This window comes from Gadus chalcogrammus, chromosome 12 (assembly GCF_026213295.1).
Source record: "Gadus chalcogrammus isolate NIFS_2021 chromosome 12, NIFS_Gcha_1.0, whole genome shotgun sequence".
In the NCBI taxonomy this organism is placed as follows: domain Eukaryota; kingdom Metazoa; phylum Chordata; class Actinopteri; order Gadiformes; family Gadidae; genus Gadus; species Gadus chalcogrammus.
Window position 1 is genome coordinate 27,714,981 of NC_079423.1, and position 22,695 is coordinate 27,737,675.

The 22,695-nt window shown below is 44.7% G+C and overlaps 3 protein-coding genes across 3 annotated transcripts in view; 2 read left to right on the forward strand and 1 right to left on the reverse strand.

Annotated features, from left to right (window-relative positions):
- Nucleotides 1–1,575: 1,575 nt before the first annotated feature.
- lpla (lipoprotein lipase a) lies at nucleotides 1,576–12,280 on the forward strand. The gene is made up of 10 exons (XM_056603828.1): nucleotides 1,576–1,856; nucleotides 2,691–2,896; nucleotides 3,573–3,752; nucleotides 4,613–4,724; nucleotides 6,313–6,555; nucleotides 7,271–7,513; nucleotides 9,268–9,388; nucleotides 10,058–10,240; nucleotides 10,725–10,832; nucleotides 10,924–12,280. The coding sequence occupies exons 1-10, from the start codon at nucleotides 1,766–1,768 to the stop codon at nucleotides 10,973–10,975; spliced, it is 1,539 nt and encodes a 512-aa protein (XP_056459803.1). The 5' UTR covers nucleotides 1,576–1,765; the 3' UTR covers nucleotides 10,976–12,280.
- Nucleotides 12,281–15,079: 2,799 nt separating this feature from the next.
- Nucleotides 15,080–22,357, forward strand: LOC130393027 (lipoprotein lipase). Its single transcript, XM_056603589.1, has 10 exons — nucleotides 15,080–15,672; nucleotides 16,672–16,871; nucleotides 17,292–17,471; nucleotides 17,730–17,841; nucleotides 18,203–18,436; nucleotides 19,169–19,411; nucleotides 19,586–19,706; nucleotides 19,921–20,139; nucleotides 20,390–20,503; nucleotides 20,626–22,357. Exons 1-10 carry the CDS (start codon nucleotides 15,573–15,575, stop codon nucleotides 20,645–20,647), a joined length of 1,545 nt encoding a protein of 514 aa, XP_056459564.1. The 5' UTR covers nucleotides 15,080–15,572; the 3' UTR covers nucleotides 20,648–22,357.
- Nucleotides 20,942–22,695, reverse strand: part of si:ch1073-396h14.1 (disintegrin and metalloproteinase domain-containing protein 10) — a 33,829-nt gene continuing 32,075 nt past the window's right edge. The window contains exon 15 of the mRNA XM_056603588.1: nucleotides 20,942–22,695. This exon is cut by the window's right edge and continues 296 nt beyond it. The gene's annotated coding sequence lies outside the window, so the exon portion shown is untranslated.

A 22,695-nucleotide genomic window follows, 5' to 3' on the forward strand; every position in this document is an offset into this window, starting at 1 on the left:
TCATAGGTCATCTTCATCCAGCTAGTGTCTTGCACTACCATGTCCCCGTTATTTAACCTGATAAAGCCACACTCAGGAAGGATGGCTGTGTTTTGATTGGTTGTATCTCTGATATGTGTGTTCAACTACCATTTCTCTGTGGAAACCTAGAGCTACAGGGGGGTTGGTGTCTCCATCTAACAACTGGGTTGGGCACGTCGGTCAGGCCTTATAGGAACCAACACCCTAACAATCTCTGTGACCAGACTCTGTGAACACACACACACACACACACACACACACACACACACACACACACACACACACACACACACACACACACACACACACACACACACACACACACACACACACACACACACACACACACACGCACACACACACACACACACACATGCATGCATGTACAAAGAAACTTCTGGCTATATTGAGAATGGTATCTGATTACTAGGAGAAAGGAAGAATTATTGGTTGTACAAAACACATTTAATTTGAAAGCTTCCGTCTTTCAAACGTTTCCTGGAAACCTAACATGTAGCCTAAATTTAAGTACTAAATTACCGCAAACCCTTGTCCTCTGAATCCATTTTCAGGTTCTTCCCTCTTTCAAGGGATTTGAGGGTGAATAGTTTCAAATAAATCAGTCAATTATAATGTTTCTCAAAATGAGAAACATTATATATTGATATTCAACCACTGGATGGAGTAGCAAAACATTTTAGTCCTAAATGAAATCAGATAATCATCAAGATATATCTTCTATCTATCTATCTATCTTTATTTTTTTTATGTTTATGAGAGAAATATAAAACTCAGAAGAATGCCAAGAGACATTGTGCCATCCTTTGTTACTCAATTGTTTTTGTCATTGCTCTATTCTGCATACTTTGTCAATAATGGCTGGCCAATGGGAGAAGAGGCTTTAAAACAAGCCCATCCGTCACACAAAATATCGTGTGAGATACAGCCTTGCGTGTTCGGACCCCGAAGAACGTGTGGCTCCTGAGGAATCTTGAGCAAAACACACCCAAGGCTAACACAAAATTATTTTCGGGGAAGTAAGTTACAGAATCAGTTTACATTTCTACATTCAATAAAATTTAGAATGTGCAAATGTAAAAACTATACTTAAAGAATCTTTGACCTTTAAGAAAATCTAGCTTATATGTTAGTATTTATTAAAATGTAATGATAATATTATTCATAATAGTAATACTGATAAAAATATTATAAAAAATAACGAGTAGCCTAAAACCAATAAAGAAGATCATTATGATGATTTCATGATTATTATTTAGGCCTGTAGGATTATCATTATCATCATTCTTTTTTTATCAGGTGTCCCCGAGATCCGAAACCCCTTATTATTTATGTGTTTATCATTATTGTCATTATGTAGATCTAAGTCCAAGCCCTTTTCAAAGCAAGAAGACCGCGGAACACTGTCCGGGACGTCTCGTGGGATTGCCTAAGCAATTTGGGGGTTTGGACAAAGTTCCGCCCCCGCCTATTCCGCTCAAGCCAATAGCAAGACGGCATTCAAATGAGCCACTCATAAAGATAACTTGAATCGGGCTCCTTGACAGTCCACAAAAAGTAACGTACTTGACCGCATGTGCCTATTCCACCTTCTGACCTGGGAACCTTGTACACTTGTGCCCCGACCAATCGATACTTGATGAAAACGGTTTAACACAGGCATACCCCCAGTGAGATTTGTTTTTTAATCCATACTTCGCCAGAAAAGAAAACCCCTCTAAATAATATGGGAAAGGGAAATTTACATTTCTTAACGGTTTGGATAATTTTGGCACAAATTCTTGCAACTTTTTCTTCCAACACTACTGTCGTTTATGGTAAGTTTGATTCATTTTTTTGCAAATTTCTTTGTTGATACTGGTGAGCATCCTTGATAAGATTAAGCTTGGTTGTGCTGTGGACAGAAGTGAACAGTTAAATTACGGGAACCCGCTTAATTGCAGGCCGTGAGTATCGGGACCCTCAGGCAGAAGATCTCTGAAGCCCCTTGTGATAGACTTCATAGTGATCAAAGGGAGGACTATATGGAGGAGCGCTCTCCAGCTCCTTTTAACATTTTCCCTTGGAGACTTGCATGGCCTGTTTTAGGTTATTTTTCTAAGTAGGGGCCCACTATAGGAGAGTTGACTGTATTCCAGGACCACGTTTTACCCATTCTCCCAGTGCATTTCTTTGATCAGCCGTTGAGCAATCCATTGTAAACAAAATGTTTTTTGGCGGCGATCCAGATTCTTTCCAGATTGGCTGCAGATTTTATATTTACTTTCAGTCGTTTGTTGAAATTAACCTTGCAGGGGGTACAACTAGAACTGAAGGGGGCGACAAGTTACTGTTTGGCTGTGAAGCGACTGCTTTGACACTGGCGTTTCCATATTTTAGTGTATAAATGAATCAAGATGTTAGACCGAGCAAATCTATTAAAAACAGTAGACTGTGTCTATTGAGGATTAATCACGCAGACATAACGTGTTATTGGCACATGAGCTGCTCGTTTCTTCATAAAAAGCGCAATTGGTTTATTGAATAGGCCTACTTGTAATCTTAGCGTGGAAAAATGCGCAGAATTGCGCGCAGAATTTGCGCGCGCGTCCACTTTGCCGTGTCAACAAAAGCATATAACGTTGCTATATGTTTTCATCCGACCCGCTTAGACAACAGCACTGTGACTGCAACTCCAGTGCCCACTTCCGACCAATGGCTGTTAGACTACACCGGCATCGTATCCAAGTTCTCCCTGCGCACAGCGGACGAGCCGGAGGATGACCTGTGTTACATTGTCCCCGGAGAGCGGGACACCATAACGGAGTGTGAATTCAACCCAGAAACGCAGACCTTCGTCATCATCCATGGTTGGACGGTACGTTGAGTTGGAGTCCCATCACATTTATGATATCATTGTATTGGCGACGTGAATTACATACCAAAGTGATCTGCAGCAAGGTTGAACGTTTTTTTTTGTTGCCTCGGGTGACTTATGGGACGTTTTGTTTGATAATGATTGACTAAGAAAGAAAAATGAGTCCAAATTCTGATGAGTCAATGTAGTAATAACGGCAGAAAAAAAAAGCAAAAAAGTTAGAATAAATCAACAGTTATTATGAGCAGCCATTAATTGATAACTGACTTCATGTTCTCTGTGGATTTGTGTGTGTGTGTGTGTGTGTGTGTGTGTGTGTGTGTGTGTGTGTGTGTGTGTGTGTGTGTGTGTGTGTGTGTGTGTGTGTCTGTGGGGGTGTGGGTGTGTGTGTCGGTGATTCCCTTGCGTGTGTTTGTGTGTGTGGTTGGTTGGGCGTTTGTGTGATTCCCTTGCATGTGCATGCATTGATGTGTCTGTGTGGTCTTGCATGTGTGTGTGCGCGTGCATGTGTGTGTGCATGTATACGTGTATCCGTGTGTGTGTGTGTGTGTGTGTGTGTGTGTGTGTGTGTGTGTGTGTGTGTGTGTGTGTGTGTGTGTGTGTGTGTGTGTGTGTGTGCACGTATACGTTTGTGTGTGTGTGTGTGTGTGTGTGTATCTGCGATTGTACTGGACAGGTCACAGGGATGTTTGAGAGCTGGGTGCCCAAGCTGGTGTCGGCTCTCTTCAACCGGGTGCCCAGTGCTAATGTGATCGTGGTGGACTGGCTGACCAGAGCCAACCAGCACTACCCCACCTCGGCCGCATACACCAAGCTGGTGGGCGCGGACGTCGCCAAGTTCGTCACCTGGATACAAGTGAGTAGACATTAGCGCAACACTTTTTATTTTTATTTTCATCTTTTTATTTGGGATGGGTGTACAACATCCACAAAGTGTACACAGAATATCCGTAATATCCCTTCCCTCCATCTTCATAAAACACATGCATTCATACATGCATATCTGCACATAGGCCAACATGCATGCCCTTATACAAAACACACTCAGTATATACACAGAACAACAAAAAAAACCTGCGTGTGTTGTGGTTACATCACCTGTTCCTACCTATCAAGCTGAACCCGTTATGTTCTGATGACGAAAATGATCATTTTTCATCATCATGATATTTGATCAATTATCAATCAATATATACATATATTGCTAACTGATAAACCTGGGGCCTTTGAAGCCATTCGGGCTGTAAGCCAGGGACTGGGCTTGTAGCTTGGGATGTGATGTCGTCATCTGTTGTCACTTTGGGTATTTCTTCCTTCTGGTTGTGATTTTACACGGCCAATAAAATAAGTCTTTACGAGCGTGTTTCTCAGTCACAACCGCCTGCCATCCTGAAATGCACCAGTTCCTTTGATTCATCTTGACTGTGAAGTTGGAAGGACGTGGGCTTTTTATATCTCGACAACTCTAGAGCTCTTTAGAGCTTGCATGGCCTTTGCAAAGGAAATGGTCCAACCCAAACACTAAACGATCCTTTAGCCTGAATCTAGCTCCAAACGTAAGCTTGGATGCAGACGATCCATGGGCTGGCGCCATGCCTGGTACATGCATCCACTTCAAAGCAGGGGATTTGGGCCGTAGCGAGAGAAGATTGATGATCTTTTTAAGTGTTTTAAGGGTTTTATTCACTGCGATCTTCTCTTGGCTCTCCTGTCCAGAATGAGTTGCAGTTGCCCTGGGACAAGATCCATCTGTTGGGCTACAGTCTGGGGGCCCATGTGGCCGGCATTGCTGGAGACCTGACCAAGCGGCAGATCAGCAGAATCACAGGTGAGGCGGGAGGCCGCGGGTCACACGGATTGCATTCCTCCGGAGGTCCTGCGGTCCTCTCTGGGGACGAGCGGTGTTGGATCCCATGTGCCATCTGCTGACCCAAGGTCATTCCATGGCGACGCATGCAAAGAAGTTATTTACATATTCATCTCTTTCAAAGCCAACGTAATACCTTCATTCAAATACAGAACTAGGCAGATGACATCACCATTTTAAAGGATGTGATACTACGTAGACAAGACGATCGTCTGAATTTGAAACAAGTGGAGCATCTTTCTCGTGTGTTCAATCGTATTTAGTGGTTTTGAAATACTCACTCACTAGAAATAACTTCCTACGGTATCATTCTGTAAATCCTACAGCAGGCCTATTCAACTTGCGGCCCGTGGGCCGAATTCGGCCCTTCTTATTTATTTTCTGGCCCGCAAGAGGTTGCGTGTCCAAAATATGTAAGGTCAAAAATTTTTATAATGATGCAATTAGAAGTGAAAAAGAAAGGAATGCGTCTTACAAGTTTATTCCATTTAGCAGTACTATATATATTAAGTTAACACTACTTTAAGTACGATTTACTTGTAGCGATGAATTGACATTATAAGTTTTGTATGTGTGGCCCATGAACCACCAGTGGTTTTCCTTTTTGGCCCACTTCTTAAGGAGGTTGAATAGCCCTGTCCTACAGCTATGCTTGCGTAGTCCATAAAGTACTGCAGTACGGAGTTATAATCACTGCATTCAAGTCTATTATCAGACACCAGGTCAGGGAATGCTGCTCAGTGAAAAACAATCCCTCCGCTTGTCGCTGTGAAGTTGACACAGCGTTGGCATCCCTCTGACCTGCTTAGTATAATGATGTGTTTGCTGGGATCTGAATCAGCAGTGCGTTAAGTGCCCCGCAATCACTGCCTCGCATTGTCGGATCTCTGGCCCAGTTGGCTCTGTCGCCTCCCACACTCCACTGCGGTCACTGACCGCAGATAACGAGGACATCTGGGTCCTGTACGTGCCTAACCCTTGATACAGGCCTACGGGATTAGGAGAGAGGATGACTGAATATAAACGTGACCTGACCCCATTTACATTAGATTTTTTGTATCCAACATTCAAAAGCAACACATACAAATCAATTCTGGAGTGACTACAAACATCTCAAAGGCTGCACAAATATGTTTCCAATTACATTTAGGGCATTTAGCAGATGCTTTTATCCGAAGTGACTTACATTAAGTACATTTGCCAGAAGTAAGAGAAACAACAATTTTTCGCTATCTGTACAGTAAGAATGTTCATAGAACCAAGTGCCAAGCACTAACTATTGTACCCCATGTACATCAGAGATAGATAGGATAAGATGCTACACAATGCGAAGTACTCTTTTAAAAAATATAATCTGACAGCAGGATATATAATACAATATATCAGAAACAGTAGGACATGTAAGACAATATAATACAAACAACAGGATATGTAATACAATACAAACAGGATGTGTAACACAGTATAACGGTATCAACGGGATCACGTGACCGCGTCAGGGCTGACCTCCTCATCGTCCTCCCTCCTCATCGTCTTCCTCCCCCTGCAGGACTGGACCCGGCTGGGCCCACCTTCGAGCACGCCGCCAACGAGAACATCCTGTCCCAGGAGGACGCCAAGTTCGTTGACGTCCTGCACACCAACACCCGGGGCTCGCCGGACCGCAGCATCGGCATCCAGAGGTCCGTGGGCCACATCGACATCTTCCCAAACGGAGGCACCTTCCAGCCCGGCTGCGACATCCAGAACACCCTGATGGGCATCGCGTCGGCGGGCATCAAGGGCCTCCAGAGTACGTGTGTGTCTCTGGATACTGGACTGAATGTTCACGTTTACATTGAGGGCATTCAGCAGACGCTTTTTTCCCAAAGCGACTCACAATAAGTACATTTGTCTGAAGAAAGAGAAACAATATACCGCTGTCTGTACAGTAAGGATGTTCATAGAACCAAGTGCCAAGCACGTACAATTGTTAGGCTAATCCCTTACCTGTATGCAACAAAGATAGCTTGGATAGGATGCTGCACAATGATAAGTCCTATTTTTAATTGCAAGGACGTACAACATACAATGAGTGCGTACGTTAAGGGGGAGGCTTACTGAATACTGAGTACTGATGATTCCCCCTCCCCTGTATTATGGAGTCTTATATCTGATATAATTCTGTTAAGTGCTATATTTAACATGGCTAGTCTAATAACAAATCCACCTGCTGTAAAGAGACGTCTCACCATTCCAATACACTCCAAGGTTGGTTATCACAGCTTTGTCATTCGTTGAGGTAGAAGTATAGCGAAGTTCACAGGACCCGAATCGCCACCCAGCGTGTTTGCCTCCATCTGACACACAGCTGTTCAGCCATCTCCCAGCCATGAAGGGGGAAATCCCCCCCCCCTTCCAGGGTCTCTCCGTCATTAGTCCCACGTTACTTTCAAGTCCAGAAGTCCCACCGTCTGATTCGGGGGTCCGAGTCTCACGCTGCTCTCTCTCTCTCTCTCCTGACGCAGACATGGACCAGCTGGTGAAGTGCTCCCACGAGCGCTCCATCCACCTGTTCATCGACTCGCTGGTCAACGCCGACCAGCAGAGCATGGCGTACAGCTGCAACACGCAGAGCGCCTTCAACAAGGGCCTCTGCCTCAGCTGCCGCAAGAACCGCTGCAACAACCTGGGCTACAACGTCAAGAAGACGCGGTCCACGCGCAGCACCAAGATGTACCTGAAGACCCGCGACATGATGCCCTACAAAGGTAAGGGGGGGGAGGAGGGCACCTGGGGGGTTGGGCTGGGTTTGATGGCGGGGGGGGGGGGGGCGAAGTCCCTTATGGTTCGATAGCATTTACGTTTACGTTCAGGGCATTTTAATCCAAAGCGGTTTACTATGAGTAAAATTGGTCAGAAGAAAGAGAAACAACAATATATCGCTGTCGATACAGTAAGGATGTTCATAGAACCAAGTGCCAAGCACTAACAACTGTTAGGTTAACCCATTCCCTGTATACAACCAAGATCGGATAAGGTGCTACGCAATGCTAAGTGCATTTTTTTTCAACTCTCCACGTCCTTCAAACTACCTGTAGGTAGCAGGATTGGGCTACCTCCTTAATGACGGGTTTCTGAAGTCGCTTCGGTAAACAGTCAATAATACTTATATCAGAGTATTATATATAGTGTTAGTGGTGGAGCGTATAACGTGGGATTAATTTTGTCAGTCATCTAGATAAAAACCGGATAACCCCATTAGGAACACCGTTAAGAACCCACTGGAGGCAATTAGCTGTTGCTACTGTTGTTTATTCTGGCGTATACTTAAGTGTGTTGAACTGGATTACTGTAAGCCGAGTTAATGAGTGTGCATTCTGCAGCCACAGTAAGTGGCATCAATATTAATTGTAGGCCGTGTTTTGACGTAATCTGTGGTAGCAGCTCCTTAGAATGGGAATTCCGTTCAAAGTTACAATAAGGGGCGCCTCCGTTGGCTCACCGGGTAGAGCGCGAACCATATCGGCTCAGCCCTGAACGTAGCGACCCTGGTTTGAATCCTGCCCGTGGTCTTTTGCTGAATGTCCCCCCCTCTCTCTCCCATACCTTCCCCTCCGTCTCACTCTATAATAAAGCATAGGTAGGTAACAATGAAAAAATTGCACATTTACACATTGTGAATGTGTGGCTACATGCATGTCAACGACTACGCACACTGACGTGGTACACAAACATTGATGATCCTCTTTACTGTATATATATATATGATATTTAACCTGTGTCATATGCACACATACCACGTGCTCAGAGGGAACGTGGATCAACAGCCTTTTCTCCATAGGGGCACGGCGGTAATGTTATGGTCAGGTGTAGATTGTGTTGACAGTGTAACAACAGGGATGCGTCAGAGTGGGGAAGGTTTTCTGACCACGTGAGGAGAGCAGAGATCATGAGTATTTCAGTGTCTGGCCGGGGGGAAGGTTGGTTAAGAAATCGGACACCACACATGCATGTGATCCGCTCTGGCCACGGAAAGGTGCTTACACTTGCAGCAGCCTATCACTTTGCAGGTCACGCGCACTAAGTTGTATATAATCAACCAATACCCGTGGGAAGGACGTCGGCCTCTAGCTAGGATATGAGCGTTGACATCTAGAGAAGGCTAGTGTACCAACCAAGTTCGTATTTGTTTTTTTATTATGATAAGATTATCAAAGTCTGATTTTACATACCACACTGTGATGAATTGTCGGCAAGGGGTGATTGTGTGGCACAAACAATAAGGACCAGTTATTTATATTAGCACTATTTTTACATCTATTCTTAGGAGTACTATTACTTATTGCTACAACTACCACTGCTACTGTTAATGCTGGTGAGGGAATGTTCTTGTGATAATACGGAACAGAGTGTATTCCAACAGGCTAATGTACAGTTATGGATACATATAGGGATAAATAGAAGTATCAAATTAAATCAGTATGTTGTCTCTCTCTCTCTCTGTGTCTCTCTGTGTCTTTAGTATTCCACTACCAAGTGAAGATGCATTTCTTCAGCGAGAAAAAGCTGAGCTTCACCGAGCAGCCCTTGATGATCTCTCTGTTTGGAACGCACGGGGAAAGGGAGAACATCCCCTTTCAAATGTAAATGACACACACACTCTTCGTATGTTAAACCAGTCATGATGTAACCACAACACACACACAAGCACACACGCACACACATGCTGCACACGGAAGCAATAGTCCAGTGGTCAGCATTTCCATTGGTCATCCATCTCTAGTCTGTGCTAAAATAGAAAACTCCAAAACTCATTGGGATCAAACACACACATGCACACGCACGCGTGCGCGCGCACGCACACACACACACACACACAAGCATGCCGATCTGCGTCACACACATGCAGGCATGTGTTTGACGCAGACCGGCATGTTTGTGTGTAGCGCCCTGGGAGCTAGTGTGTTGTGGTGTGTGTGTGTGTGCATGTATGTGTATGTGTGTGTGTGTGTGTGTGTGTTATATGTGGGGCGGCAGTAGCTGAGGAGGAAGAGCGGGTTGGCTGGTAACCGTAAGGTTGTTAGTGCGATCCCCGGCTCCTCCTAGCTGAGTGTCGAGGTGTCCCTAAGCAAGGCACCTTACCCAAACTGCTCCCGATGAGCTGGTCTGTCGTTTCGCATTGTTGACTCCGCTGTTGGTGTGTGAATGTGTGCATGAATGGGCGAATGTCAGGCAATATTGTAAGGTTCCTTGGATAAAGCGCTTCATACATGCAGTCCATTTTTACATCACTACTCTTCCCACGCCTGCAGCCCGACCCTGGAGGGGAACAGCACCGTCTCCTTCCTGCTCACCACGGACACGGAGATCGGGGACCTGTTGATAGTGAAACTGCGCTGGGAGAAGGACAACTTCTTCAGCTGGTCTGACTGGTGGGGCCGGAGCAAGTTCCACATCCGCAAGCTTCGCGTCAAGTCCGGCGAGACCCAGTCCAGGTACGGTTGCCGTTTTGGTCACCGTCGTCGTGTCCGTTATGTCAATAGAAGGCTGTCTATTGATCGGCCAAGCGCTTTTATCCAAAGTAGATAGATAGATAGATAAATACATTATTGATCCCCAGGGGGGATCAATTCAAAGTCACCTTCGCTTTAACATAACACACAACATACACATACAACATAAGAAAGATAATAAAATAATTTAAAATAAAATAAAATAATCCACATGGATAATATGGACAATAAAATATCTATAAAATATAAAAGATATGCTTTGGAAAAGTGATTGTGGTTGAATTTCTTTTTACGGAGCGTCCGTGTTCTAACCCCTAAATGTCTGCTTCGGTGTGAACCCCCCTACCCACTAGACACTCGGCCCACAAAAGCATTCCATAGAATGGGATGGACTATGGATCCACAGGGTTTGTCGTTTTTGGTTGTGGATTGTGGACAGACGCTCACGTTTGGTGTGTGATTTCAGGGCGATCTTCAGCTCAAAGGACGGCGAGTTTGCTTTCATGATCAGAGGCGGTGAGGACGCAGTGTTTGTCAAGTCAAAAGACGACAACATGAACCGCCAAGAGAAGCGGTAAGTTGCGCTTCTTGAGCAGTTATGATCATTCAAGCTCAGAATCAAAGTACAATCATTGTTAATTATTGTTGTCCCTTCTTTCCCACAGGATGCACAAGCGGAAAATGCAAGGCACCCTTTTTGGCCAGAACGACGCCTAACTGTCCTTGAATCCACTCCCCACTGCAAATCATCTCTCTACACACAGAGCCAAAGAAGGACAGGATCAAGCAAAGGAAAACTCACACACATTCAGGATGTTGGCGTTGAGATGAAGATGGCCAGTGTTACCTCGCCAACCCCCGAGTTGAACTGACCGTGTCCTCCTCCATTTTCCTTCGGGACAAATGTGCTCCGTTCGTGCTTTCTTGTCTGTATGACTTCCTTTCTACCTTCTACGTCCTGGACAAGTGTGAGAAACGTCCTCTTCAAATGACAATACAATGTTTGCGACTTCAATCTTTTGAGTAACTTCTGAAGCATATATTTTGTAGTCATTTGGTTTAAAGCCTGTGTAGCCACTCTATGTTTTGTTTATAACATTTCTTGATGATGTGTTTTGTGTACCATGTCAAATTGGTTCATTTAGATATGAATGATTCAGAGTGGTAGACATCACAACTGTATTTTATATTGTACACGCTGTAGGAACATCTCTCTCTTTTCATGACCACTGCCAACAATCAACAGGGACCAAAGATGTTGCTACTATCCACTGAATGAAACGAGCATCACACTCGCTTCTGTAAATAGATAGTTTGTTCCCAATCAGTATTACATACATATATATATTTTGATATATAAATATATATTGATATGAGTTATATGCAAATATCCCATTTTTTTTTATCATTACTTACTGGTTAAGTGCATTTGGTTATTTTGTTTGGCACTGGTCACTTTAATTGCAAGCTCCCCTTCAAGCTGAAATATCCCATATCCTTTGCAATGATGACTAGATGGATTCTGTATTTTTTGGCGATGGACGATCAAATTGAAACACTGTTTGCTGTGAGAAAAGTAGGTAATTTGGCTTGTGCTAATCACTGTGATTACCAAATGCATCCAAATGTAATCTAAACTAGTTGAACTTATATAAAGCACAATTGACAAAAACACCCTCTTTGTCTCTGAAATGTTAAACTCGGCTAAGTTGTTCAACGTTTTCAAACAAGCCGTACATACCTGTGATGCACTGTCCTTCATAGCTTTTTCTTCCCAAGAATATTTCATATTCTATTTATTGAATGTACCTGTATATATTTGTATATTAAGCTGTAATATATTTTGACAAGTTGACTTTGCCGTCTTGTTGTTTGTTCAAGATGCAACATTTTAGGAATTACTGCACGGTTTGGAAGAGTTGTCAAATTGTGCTCTTGGACAGTTTTGGATGACACTTAAGGGAAAATATACAGTAAACTGTATTAAGAAAAACTGATGTTTTTCAATAAATAAATATATTTATTTTGAAACTCATAGGCTTTTTGATATTAAAGCTTAATTTAAATATCCAAACCACTCTTAAGATTTAAAACTTTAGCAGGCAACCAATAAGTGTCTGAAAAATCACTTTCTTGCAATCCTGTTCAAAGTGAGCCTAAATATCATAATAATGTCATAATAGCAGAAAAACTTGTTCTGGCCTTGACAGCCCCTAAAAAAACGGATATACTATGAGGAAAGGGCTTCATTTTCTTACAAGAGGCAGGTGGAAACAGGGAGCATTGATAATTGTACAGCTCTAAATTGACCCATCATTAAGTTCCAACTAGCCCCTGTACTGAAGTGAAGTAGAGGAGAACACTTTGGGCTCCAATTATCCCTTCTGAAAACCATTCCTATAAAAGGGAACATAGCTTTCAGCTAACTCTTACATTCAAAACAAGTTGTGCAATAGTTTCGTGCTTCTTATTCCTTGAGTTGGGGATTAGTTCCCTGGAAAAAAGCCCAATATCGCAATGGCTGCAAAGAAAATCAGCAAAAAAAGCAGAACTATTAATTCATCCTGCCAGCCTTAAATTCGGGCGAACAGCTTTCTGCGAAACATAGAATTAAACTTTAAGCAGTGATGGGGAAGGGTTGTGTAACAAAATAGCTAAAAAATGATACAGTTCCAGAGGCACAAAGTAGAACCACGATCAGAGTTGAGTTGAATTTGACCTACACTCTTTCTCCCTGCGGTCATTGGGAAAACACAATTGTCCCCATGACTTTCTGTGTGTGACGGAAAACTGCTGTTGAGTCCACAAAGTTCAAAGAGAGGACTTTATAAGCAAACACTGTATCATGCTGGATAGAGGCCTGTCCGGGAACTACAACTTTACGGGTGTTGGGACTATAGAAACTTAAATTGAAACATCATATTGAAACATGTTATTGAAACATCATATTGAAAAATGTTATTCGAAACGCAATTCAAAACATGCTGTTCACATGCTTGCAGGCACTTGAATAGTCAACAGAAAATGCTAGCAAAAAGCAGAGCGTTTGTATTACTTAGGCAAGTGCAGCCCTTAGTTACACTACATTTAGTGGGAAGGCATGGTCGACTGCCAGCCAAATGGTTCTGAGTTTGATCCATATTAGATGTCGCCTACCTGCAGGCATCATTGAGCATGATACCTTGATACTTACATGCAACATTATGACCTGTAGTATAATTCACAGTAAATTGCTTTGAATGTAAGTGTCAACTGAATTACTAAATACATTTACCATATAGCACTAGACATCGTCTAGACGGGAAAGATGAGATAACTGATAAAGGACAAATCAAACAAAGTTTTTATTTTAAATACTTGCAATGTCTGCCAAAGTGAATTATCCATCCTGATTACACGATAAATAAAAGCATGGAAGAGCATCTACTTTAGGTGTGGTTGGCACCATATATCATTCCAGGAATGGGTGTTACTTCAATTAGGCCTCACCTGATTCATACGATAGACCCAACATGTCTGCATTGATGTTCCAGTGGGGCCTCTTGATTGTATCATCACCTTAATTGCATCATTTATTGGCAATGACCCACTGCCTAAGCCAATATCGTCCTTCTCCAAAGACAATGGAATCACGCGCCCCAAAAGTGACTTCATTTGTTTTCCCCGGTCCATGATTGAACCTTACGAAGAAGCCACCACAATATTCTCAGAAAAACATTAGAACACAAAGACCTTCTGGAGCCATTTGGAACAACCGTTGACGGGAACTGTGTGTGTGTGCGTGTGTGTGTGTGTGTGTGTGTGTGTGTGTGTGTGTGTGTGTGTGTGTGTGTGTATGTGTGTGTGTGTGTGTGTGTGTGTGTGTGTGTGTGTGTGTGTGTGTGTGTGTGTGTGTGTGTCTAAACTGCATGCAGTGCGTGTTAGGTTGTGTTTAATGTGCAGCACTGTGTGTGTGTGTGTGTGTGTGTGTGTGTGTGTGTGTGTGTGTGTGTGTGTGTGTGTGTGTGTGTGTGTGTGTGTGTGTGTGTGTGTGTGTGTGTGTGTGTGTGTGCTGGCAGTGTGACTCCCTTTTGGTCACACATGTTGAAACATGCATGCATTTCAAGGCAAACACTGTTCCTGTGGTGTACTCAAAGGGACAGAACTCAAGACAGCTTTAATCGATGTCATCTTTCATATTTAGATAACAAATACTTTTAGTGCCAGGGGCTATCCAGTTTCATGATAATGAGTTTATGTAATATCTGTCCTGGCGACAGTCACACGCAGGTAGGGCTGAGTGATCGAGATGGATCGATTCACGAAAACAATTACAAGAACTGCATTTACAAATCCAAACATCTGCTGAGGGGGGAATTAAGGAGGAAGGAGCTTCTCTGCAGCCCATGTTCTTGGAAAGAGTGGGAGTGGACATTTCTCTCAATGTCATTACACCACACAACAATCATGCAATATGCAGAAATAGGCTAATTTATTCATATCTTATAACACAATATAACTTTGTTTAATTATTTTTTTGGAATATTATGCCCGATATCCTGATAAAATATATAGACGATCGCACCGTGATTTATACCTCTAATCATTGGTGGAAGCGAGGTGATTTTGGTAGATCAGTTCATGCTGCCTACTTACATCCATTGCCTGGGTCCTAGAAAAGCAACCTAAAGAATGACTTCATACCTCTGCGGCTGGGTAGTGTGATCCTGCCTCCCCTGACCCCGCCTACTACCATAATAAATCCATGCTATCAACAATCCTTCAGTCACAACAATAGGTCAACCTAAATTGCTGCATTGTGCTTTACCCTTGCAAAAGTGTCCTCTGTAGATACTACTTCTAATACTGCTCATACGTTTGGCCTAATTGCCTACTTATGATTAATAAACCAACTGTTTATATACACGTGTATGTATAATTAGATCAAGTCAAAATTATTCTTTTTTTTTAGCCTTTTATCTAATGAGGAAGAGAGCAATAAGAGGCAATAAAAATACACAGGCATAATCAAGAAACTCCAACTACAAGGTATGCCAAGCCGTAAAAGTGTGTAATTATTGACTTTTGCCGTATTTTTCCATGACCCCGCCAGAGAGACCAATTGGTTTCAGCAGAGCGACGGGCTGCTATTTAAGAACCCGGGAGTTCAAGGTGGCTCACATATCAGCGGGACACGCGCGCACACTACGCACCGGAATCGCTCCTTAACAGAGGAATACGTCTGAACCCGTTTTTCGCTCGTTTTGATTGGTTAAACATTTCAGGAAAGCATTGCTCTGGTATTTGGCTGCTTAAAGCATCAGTTTTCAAAGCAATGAAAGGGTGGCCGGTTCGATGTCTTTACTTTCTGGTGTTGAACGCAGCTGTGCAGAGTGTGACGTCCTTGGAAGAAGAACTCAGCGATTCTATTTTTGGTAAGCTGCCACTTAATGTACTCTTTCCCACAGATCCATCAACTCCTATGTCATAACCTATTCGTCTCGCAGATTCGCTACTCATTTTCATTGCAGAGAAAGTAGTAGCCCTGCCTACTTTAAATTGCTGGCATAAGGTCAATGTATGATAAACTACATGCATTTGCAACCATTTCTCCCCTTTTCAACAGTTTGTGATTCAAATCATGTAAATTAATGGTGGGATATGTAGTGCACTGCTTGTTAAACGTGAGCTCATGACACATTTTCAAATAAAATTTAACTTTTGAGAAGAAGTTTACTTTTACAGGGATTACGCCATCCATAATTGTGCCAACAATCATGTTGGCTGAACCTCCCTATAGGTAGACCATTATTCCCGCTGCACATACACAATCTGGTCCTATGGTTTGGAATCCCTCAGCCCAACCCCCACTCTAAATACTGCAAGCCCACTCCATCCCCCATTACATCGGCTGTTGGGCTGTCAGCTGACCAGGAGCTGTCTGCAACAGGGGCAGAACCTTCAGGAGAGATTTGTCAGCCGTGTGAAAGAACAAAGCTGAAATATCTTGCTGGTTTCTAAGGATCCCCTGTCCGAACCCCAGCAACCTTTTTGCATGGCTTCTCACTAATGTGTGTGTGTGTGTGTGTGTGTGTGTGTGTGTGTGTGTGTGTGTGTGTGTGTGTGTGTGTGTGTGTGTGTGTGTGTGTGTGTGTGTGTGTGTGTGTGTGTGTGTGTGTGTGTGTGTGTGTGTGTGTGGGGGGGTACTTCAATGAGGGGCCTAAGGGGCCCGGGGCTCCCAAGGAACCAGTCAAGTTAGTCATGCGTCACCAGATTTCCTAGCCATGAGTCCGGTTTCACACATACATGTGACTAATGTAACTTTCTCTCAAACATGACTAGGGCCTAAACAGAGCCAAATCTAGGACTAAGGACGGGTTGTACGTCATTGGTTCAGGTATTCACCGGGACTTGCTTTCATTCCCCGCCGCTAGGAAACTTCCTGGATCCTTTGAAAGACCTGTTTGAGCCGAGAGAGTTGGAGAGCAATGCCACCGCGGTTAGGTTCTCCCTTCGCAAGCCCTCCATGCCAGAGGATGACCTCTGCTACCTCACCCCTGGCAAGCCTGAATCCCTGGCGGCCTGCAGCTTCAACTCCACCTCCAAAACCTTCCTAGTGATCCACGGATGGACGGTGAGTCACAGCCCCAGCGACCACAAACCTGCTGCAGCTCGCCCCAGCCAGTTAGCCCTGGTGTTCTCGTTGAACGCCGCTATTATATCGGCGAGTCAAGCCAGAAGACAAGTTAGCCCTTGTGTGGTTCATTTGCCTTTACATTTAGGGGATTTTGCTGACGCTTTTATCAAAAGTGACTTACAACCATTCATTCACACATTCACACACCGACGGCGGAGTCAGCTATTCAGGAGCAGTCAGGGGGAGGCGTCTTGCTCAGGGACATCTCGACACTCTGCTAAGAGGAGCTGGGGATCGAACTGGTAACCTTCTGGTTACAAATCAAGCCGCCCTACCTCCTGAGCTACCGCCGTTTCAACGTGATCGCCTGTGATTCAATTTTTTATGTAAATGTCTTTGTCGTGCTGTTCCGGACAGGTCAGCGGGATGTTTGAGAGCTGGGTGTCGAAGCTGGTGTCGGCGCTGTACCGTCGAGAGCACACAGCCAACGTGATCGTGGTGGACTGGCTGGGCACGGCGCAGAACCACTACATCGTGGCGGCCCAGAGCACCCGGCTGGTGGGCCAGGAGATCGCCGGCTTCATCGACTGGATCGAGGTCAGTGCTGGAAAGGAGCTCCAACGCTTGGTCATCTCAGTCTGAGCGTAGCCAACCTATGATAGCTCCGTGACACGTCGCGAATAGACGACACACCATCACAATCACACGTCAAATGTAATCCAAATTTGACTCTTGCAATGCAAATGATGTTTTTCATAGATTCAATCAGGTGTGTGTGTGTGTACGTCATCCTCTTTCAAAACATCACCTCTCGTAGTATCCCAGGTGTGTGTTTAACGTCGTGCATTCTCACAGGAGACCACCAACATGCCCCTTGAGAACCTCCACCTCATCGGCTACAGCCTGGGGGCCCACGTGGCCGGGTTCGCGGGGAGCCACTCCACCAACAAAGTGGGCAGGATCACAGGTAAACCCACCAGCCGGAGATGTCCTCATACCATACTTCCTTCCCGACGCCGATGCCGATTCCTGAACTTTAGCATCGGCCGATACCGAGTTTATACCGATACCGCATCCAGCATGGTAACTTATAACGGCACTTGTTCTTATTAAAATTGATTTACCTGTGTCGTAAATGAGTGACGTGATGGTATCAGATTGGCGAATAGACCAGCATACTCGCCGATACCAGATACTGTATTTTTCGGCAGTATCAGAGAAATTTCCGATACTGGTATCGGAAACAACTCACCAGGTCTTTGCGCCAACACCCTATAGCATCCGTGAGAAATGCGTTGCAGGTGTACTAAGCGGTTCTCCCCCTACAGGTCTGGATCCGGCCGGCCCTGACTTTGAGGGCCAACACGCCCACCGGCGCCTCTCCCCGGACGACGCTCACTTCGTGGACGTCCTCCACACCTTCACCCGGGGCTCCCTGGGCCTAAGCATCGGCATCCAGCAGCCGGTGGGCCACGTGGACATCTACCCCAACGGCGGAGGCTTCCAGCCGGGCTGCAACCTGCGCGGCGCCCTGGAGAAGATCGCTAACTATGGATTGTTTGGTGAGGATAACCAGAGTGTCTCTGTGTGGAACGTGGTGCATTCTGAAGGATGCGAGGATGCAATGCATGCTGGGACAGCATTACTTAATGACTGATACGCGACTAAAACGTCGCAGAATAACCACCATAGAATGGCCTCTTGTGTTTAAAAGGTAATGACCCCAAAACCCCCCAACGATGACTAATCCATGGATCGAGGGGCTTACTAATACAGTAATGAGTTTATTTTGTCTTTTAAGACTTCCAGGATGGCAAGGTTTGCCTTAAGTAGGTTACGGAACTAGTGACGTCAAAACATCCTTACGTCTCCTGACATACGATGTTGGATGACGACTCAAAGGAGGCGAGACAGCCGCGGATGGCAAACACTCACAGACTCACACACGCTAATCGGGAGCTCCATGCAGCTGCACGTCATCGCTTAATCTCTCCCAGCGGCTAACCGCGTTACACTCGGACCGAACAATGCATCCATTGGCGGTTGTCGGTAAACCAGGGGCTGTGGGAATGCGGACCAGAAGGTCAGAGACGGCGTCGGCCTCACCGCAGAGTCACACAGAGATCTCCTCCACGCCGACCCCTCCTCAAGGCTTTCAGTCACCGGGGCTTGGCCATTGCCTTGAGTATTCAGCCCCCGATCACTGCAAAGTGAACAGAAGTGGCTACAGTGAAAAACGTGCTCCTAAACCGAGACTCACCCGCCCTCCCCCCCCCCCCCCCCCCCCTCTGTAGCCATCACGGACGCCGTGAAGTGTGAGCACGAGCGTTCCATCCACCTGTTCATCGACTCCCTGCTGAACGAGCAGACGGCGTCCAAGGCCTATCGCTGCGGCAGCAACCAGATGTTCGACCGCGGCATGTGCCTCAGCTGCCGCAAGAGCCGCTGCAACACGGTGGGCTACGACATCAGCAAGGTCCGCAAGGCCCGCAACGTCCAGATGTACACCAAGACCCGGGCCTCCATGCCCTTCAGAGGTACGTCCGAGCAGCACCCAGAGTTCGGTTACGACCGGTCTCATTAAAGAGTTTGGTTGGCGCAGATCCCATGGGAGTGTCACTATTGAAGTAACCGTTCTCTTTAATTTAGCTGTTCTTTGAAGCTCTCCCAACGTATAGTAGAGTCTTTTCTTCTTTTTTTTGCCCATGCAGTGTACCACTACCAGCTGAAGATTCACTTCTCCAGCAAGGTGAACCGCTCGGACATAGAGCCTTCCCTCACGGTCTCGTTGTACGGAACCAAAGGAGACGCAGAGAACCTGGAACTCAAACTGTGAGTGGCCTCCCTAGGAGATGCTGGAATGCTTTGTTTTTCGGAATGGGATTATGACTGGGATCAACGCATCAACGCATGTTTGAAAACAATTGAATTGTGTATGAATGTATGAATAGCTCCATTACCAAGTCCTTGTACACCACGTCATGGACAAAGATTTGTAGCCCAAACTCACAACTCCCCCACTACCATCCCATTCCACCTGACGCAGGAAAGAGAAGATTGCGACCAATAAGACCCACTCGTTCCTTCTGGTGACGGAGCAGGACATTGGGGACCTCCTGATGCTCAAGTTCCGATGGGAGGAGGACAACGGCTGGTCTGCCTCCAGCATGCTGAAGATGGTGTCTTCCTGGTGGTCCGGGGACCCCGACAGCTCCGACATGGCGGTTCACAGGATCCGGGTCCGAGTTGGCGAGACCCAGCAAAAGTACGTTCGTCCAACACATTTTTTCGACAAAAACTATTTTCTTGCAGTAGTGCAACAGATAAGAGTCACCGTTAAACTCAGAGTATTGTAGCGTGGTGGCATAGCTTCGTAGCACAATGAGTTGTTTGGTAAATTGAGACGTTTTCCTAGGCTAGCATATCAATCTGCCAACCGCCCTCAGCGGATGTTATCAGCGTGTAGCCTGTTTATATGATTTCTTATCCTTGTTTATTCCCTTGGTCCCTTGCAGGCTGGTGCTGTGCGTTAAAGACCCAGAGGCTCTCAGTCTGACACAGGAAATCACGTTTGTCAAATGTAGGGCTGACTGGAGGAAGACGGGGGCTAACAGCGGCACGCCCAAACGGTGAGACGGCTTGTAGACACAAGGCTAGGCACAGCAAAAGTAACGTCATCGAAAGTGGAAGACGTTCAATTCACAAACCTTTTATCTGAATTAATGTTGTTTTTCTTGAATTTCTTCTTTAGATTTACCCTAGAGAACCACTAATACCGAAGAAAAGGAGTGACCATTTTGACAAACCACAACAGCACTTAGTAAATAACTTTGTACAGTTGTTATTTAATGCCTCATGTCATATTACTGGCGTGTGTGTATATATATGTACATAAATACGTGTGTGTTATTTAAAACCAAAGGTATGTGAATAGTATGTCTTTTTTTTTGTAAAATAAGAGGTTTTTATTTAGGACAAATAACGAGATTAATAGTATAAAACCTCACCGTGACAAGATAATGTTTGGTACGTCTCGTAACTATGGTACCCACATTCTCCCACCCCCACCCTGTTGCTACGTAGGAACCTGTTTGTCAGAGTTTTTCTGAGTGGAAGCACTGAGCTGTTTCAGTAGGCCTCCATGTTTGTCATGCTTGTTTTACAAGAACGAGTGTTAGTCCTAGTGTGATGATGGATACATAACGCACGGTACATATTGTTTCCCTGCTGTGTAAAAGGGTAGTTTTATACCATTTCAGTGGAATTTTTCCCAAATCCAATTATTTTGTTATTCTTTTTACGAGGGGACACCTAAGAACATATAATCCCTCCTGCTGACATCTATTGAGTAAGACCAGCTTAATAGTTAAATTGACCACAGATGGAAACGTTGTAAAGTCAGGGTATATACGGACATTAAAGAAGGTTCTTCCTGTGGTCGTTTCCGCAGTGGGCACAGGTAGTAACACCTCTCCACACTGACATTCTTCGTTTTTATCTTTGACCCGACGGGATCAGAGCATTCACCACTGTCCTTCCCAGCCCTGTGGCGCTGAGGAAAATGTTTGTGTGCCTTAATGTAAACCTTTGCCAGATGTTGCTAGAGGAGGTGCCTCATATCCAAGAGCTTTATTGCCGCTGCATGGCCGTCAGATACATTTTGCACAGTTAATTCTTGTCAGATGGTCTCCATGCATGGTATTTATGAGGTATTTTTGATGGTACTAACATTGGTACTGGTCAGCATATTGTTTTGTTTTGAAGCTGGAAACCTTCAGTTTTTTTTGTCAGTTCCTGATATTTACCCAGCCTTTGTCCAACTACTGTGACATAATTTAGCTTATTGATTGAATTAGCTTTAATTGTAAAATTGTGTTGTAATTGCATAGGAGATGATATTCGAGTTGATTTAAATGATTTGTGACAATAATTGTTATATGATTAATGGTCTAATATTCTATAACTCAATATTCCAAACATGATTTTATTTAATGAATGGAAAGGGGAGCATTTAACTAAACTATGGCCCAATAGTGATCAGTACTGAACTTAATTTGAATTCCATAACTTTTTTAAAGTGCTTAATGAAGAGGGAAATACTCACACTGTTACACCGGGGCAGATATTACTGCACTTTGTTACTTTTTGTACGACACAAAGAAGTCGAATGTACCTACTTGTAAATATTTCATTTTTTCCCTGTAAATACTTGGAATAAACCAAATCTATAATGTTACGGTCATCTCGAGCCTGTGATTTCCATTGGTAACCAACAAGTGCACCACTTATCTCAGAAGATAAGGCCTGACATCTCTGTGTCAGGTCGACCGAGCAGATATCCAAACACTTTCTCAGGATCATGTTGTAGCTTTATTGAAGCTAATGCACAGCAGTGTAGCGCAGAACATCCAAAATGTCTACTAGCAACATGTCATCTTGTTACTGGCAACGTGGATCAGAGTCAGAGTGGAGTCCAGTTGGTCACCATTCTCTACGGGACTTCTCCTGTTCCTGTGGCTAGAGAAGGAGACCAGCAAGGCTGAGGAGCAAGGCTGGGCCTGAAGACTGGACTCTGCCCTCGGGAGCAAACAGAGTCCAGTGTGTAGAGGAGAGTCCCATGGAGCGGAGTATGGCCAGATGGCTCTAAACCTAAATCGACCAGTCGCTATGAAGACAGTGGCATGCAGACCTCCCCCAACTAGGCAGAGAGCCAGAGCACTCTTGGCAGGAGTAAAACATTGTTTTCCACATGGACATGCATCCAGTGACGCTTCACCCTCTTGTTGACAGTGTCCACAGAGGGACTACTTGTCCCTCCAGG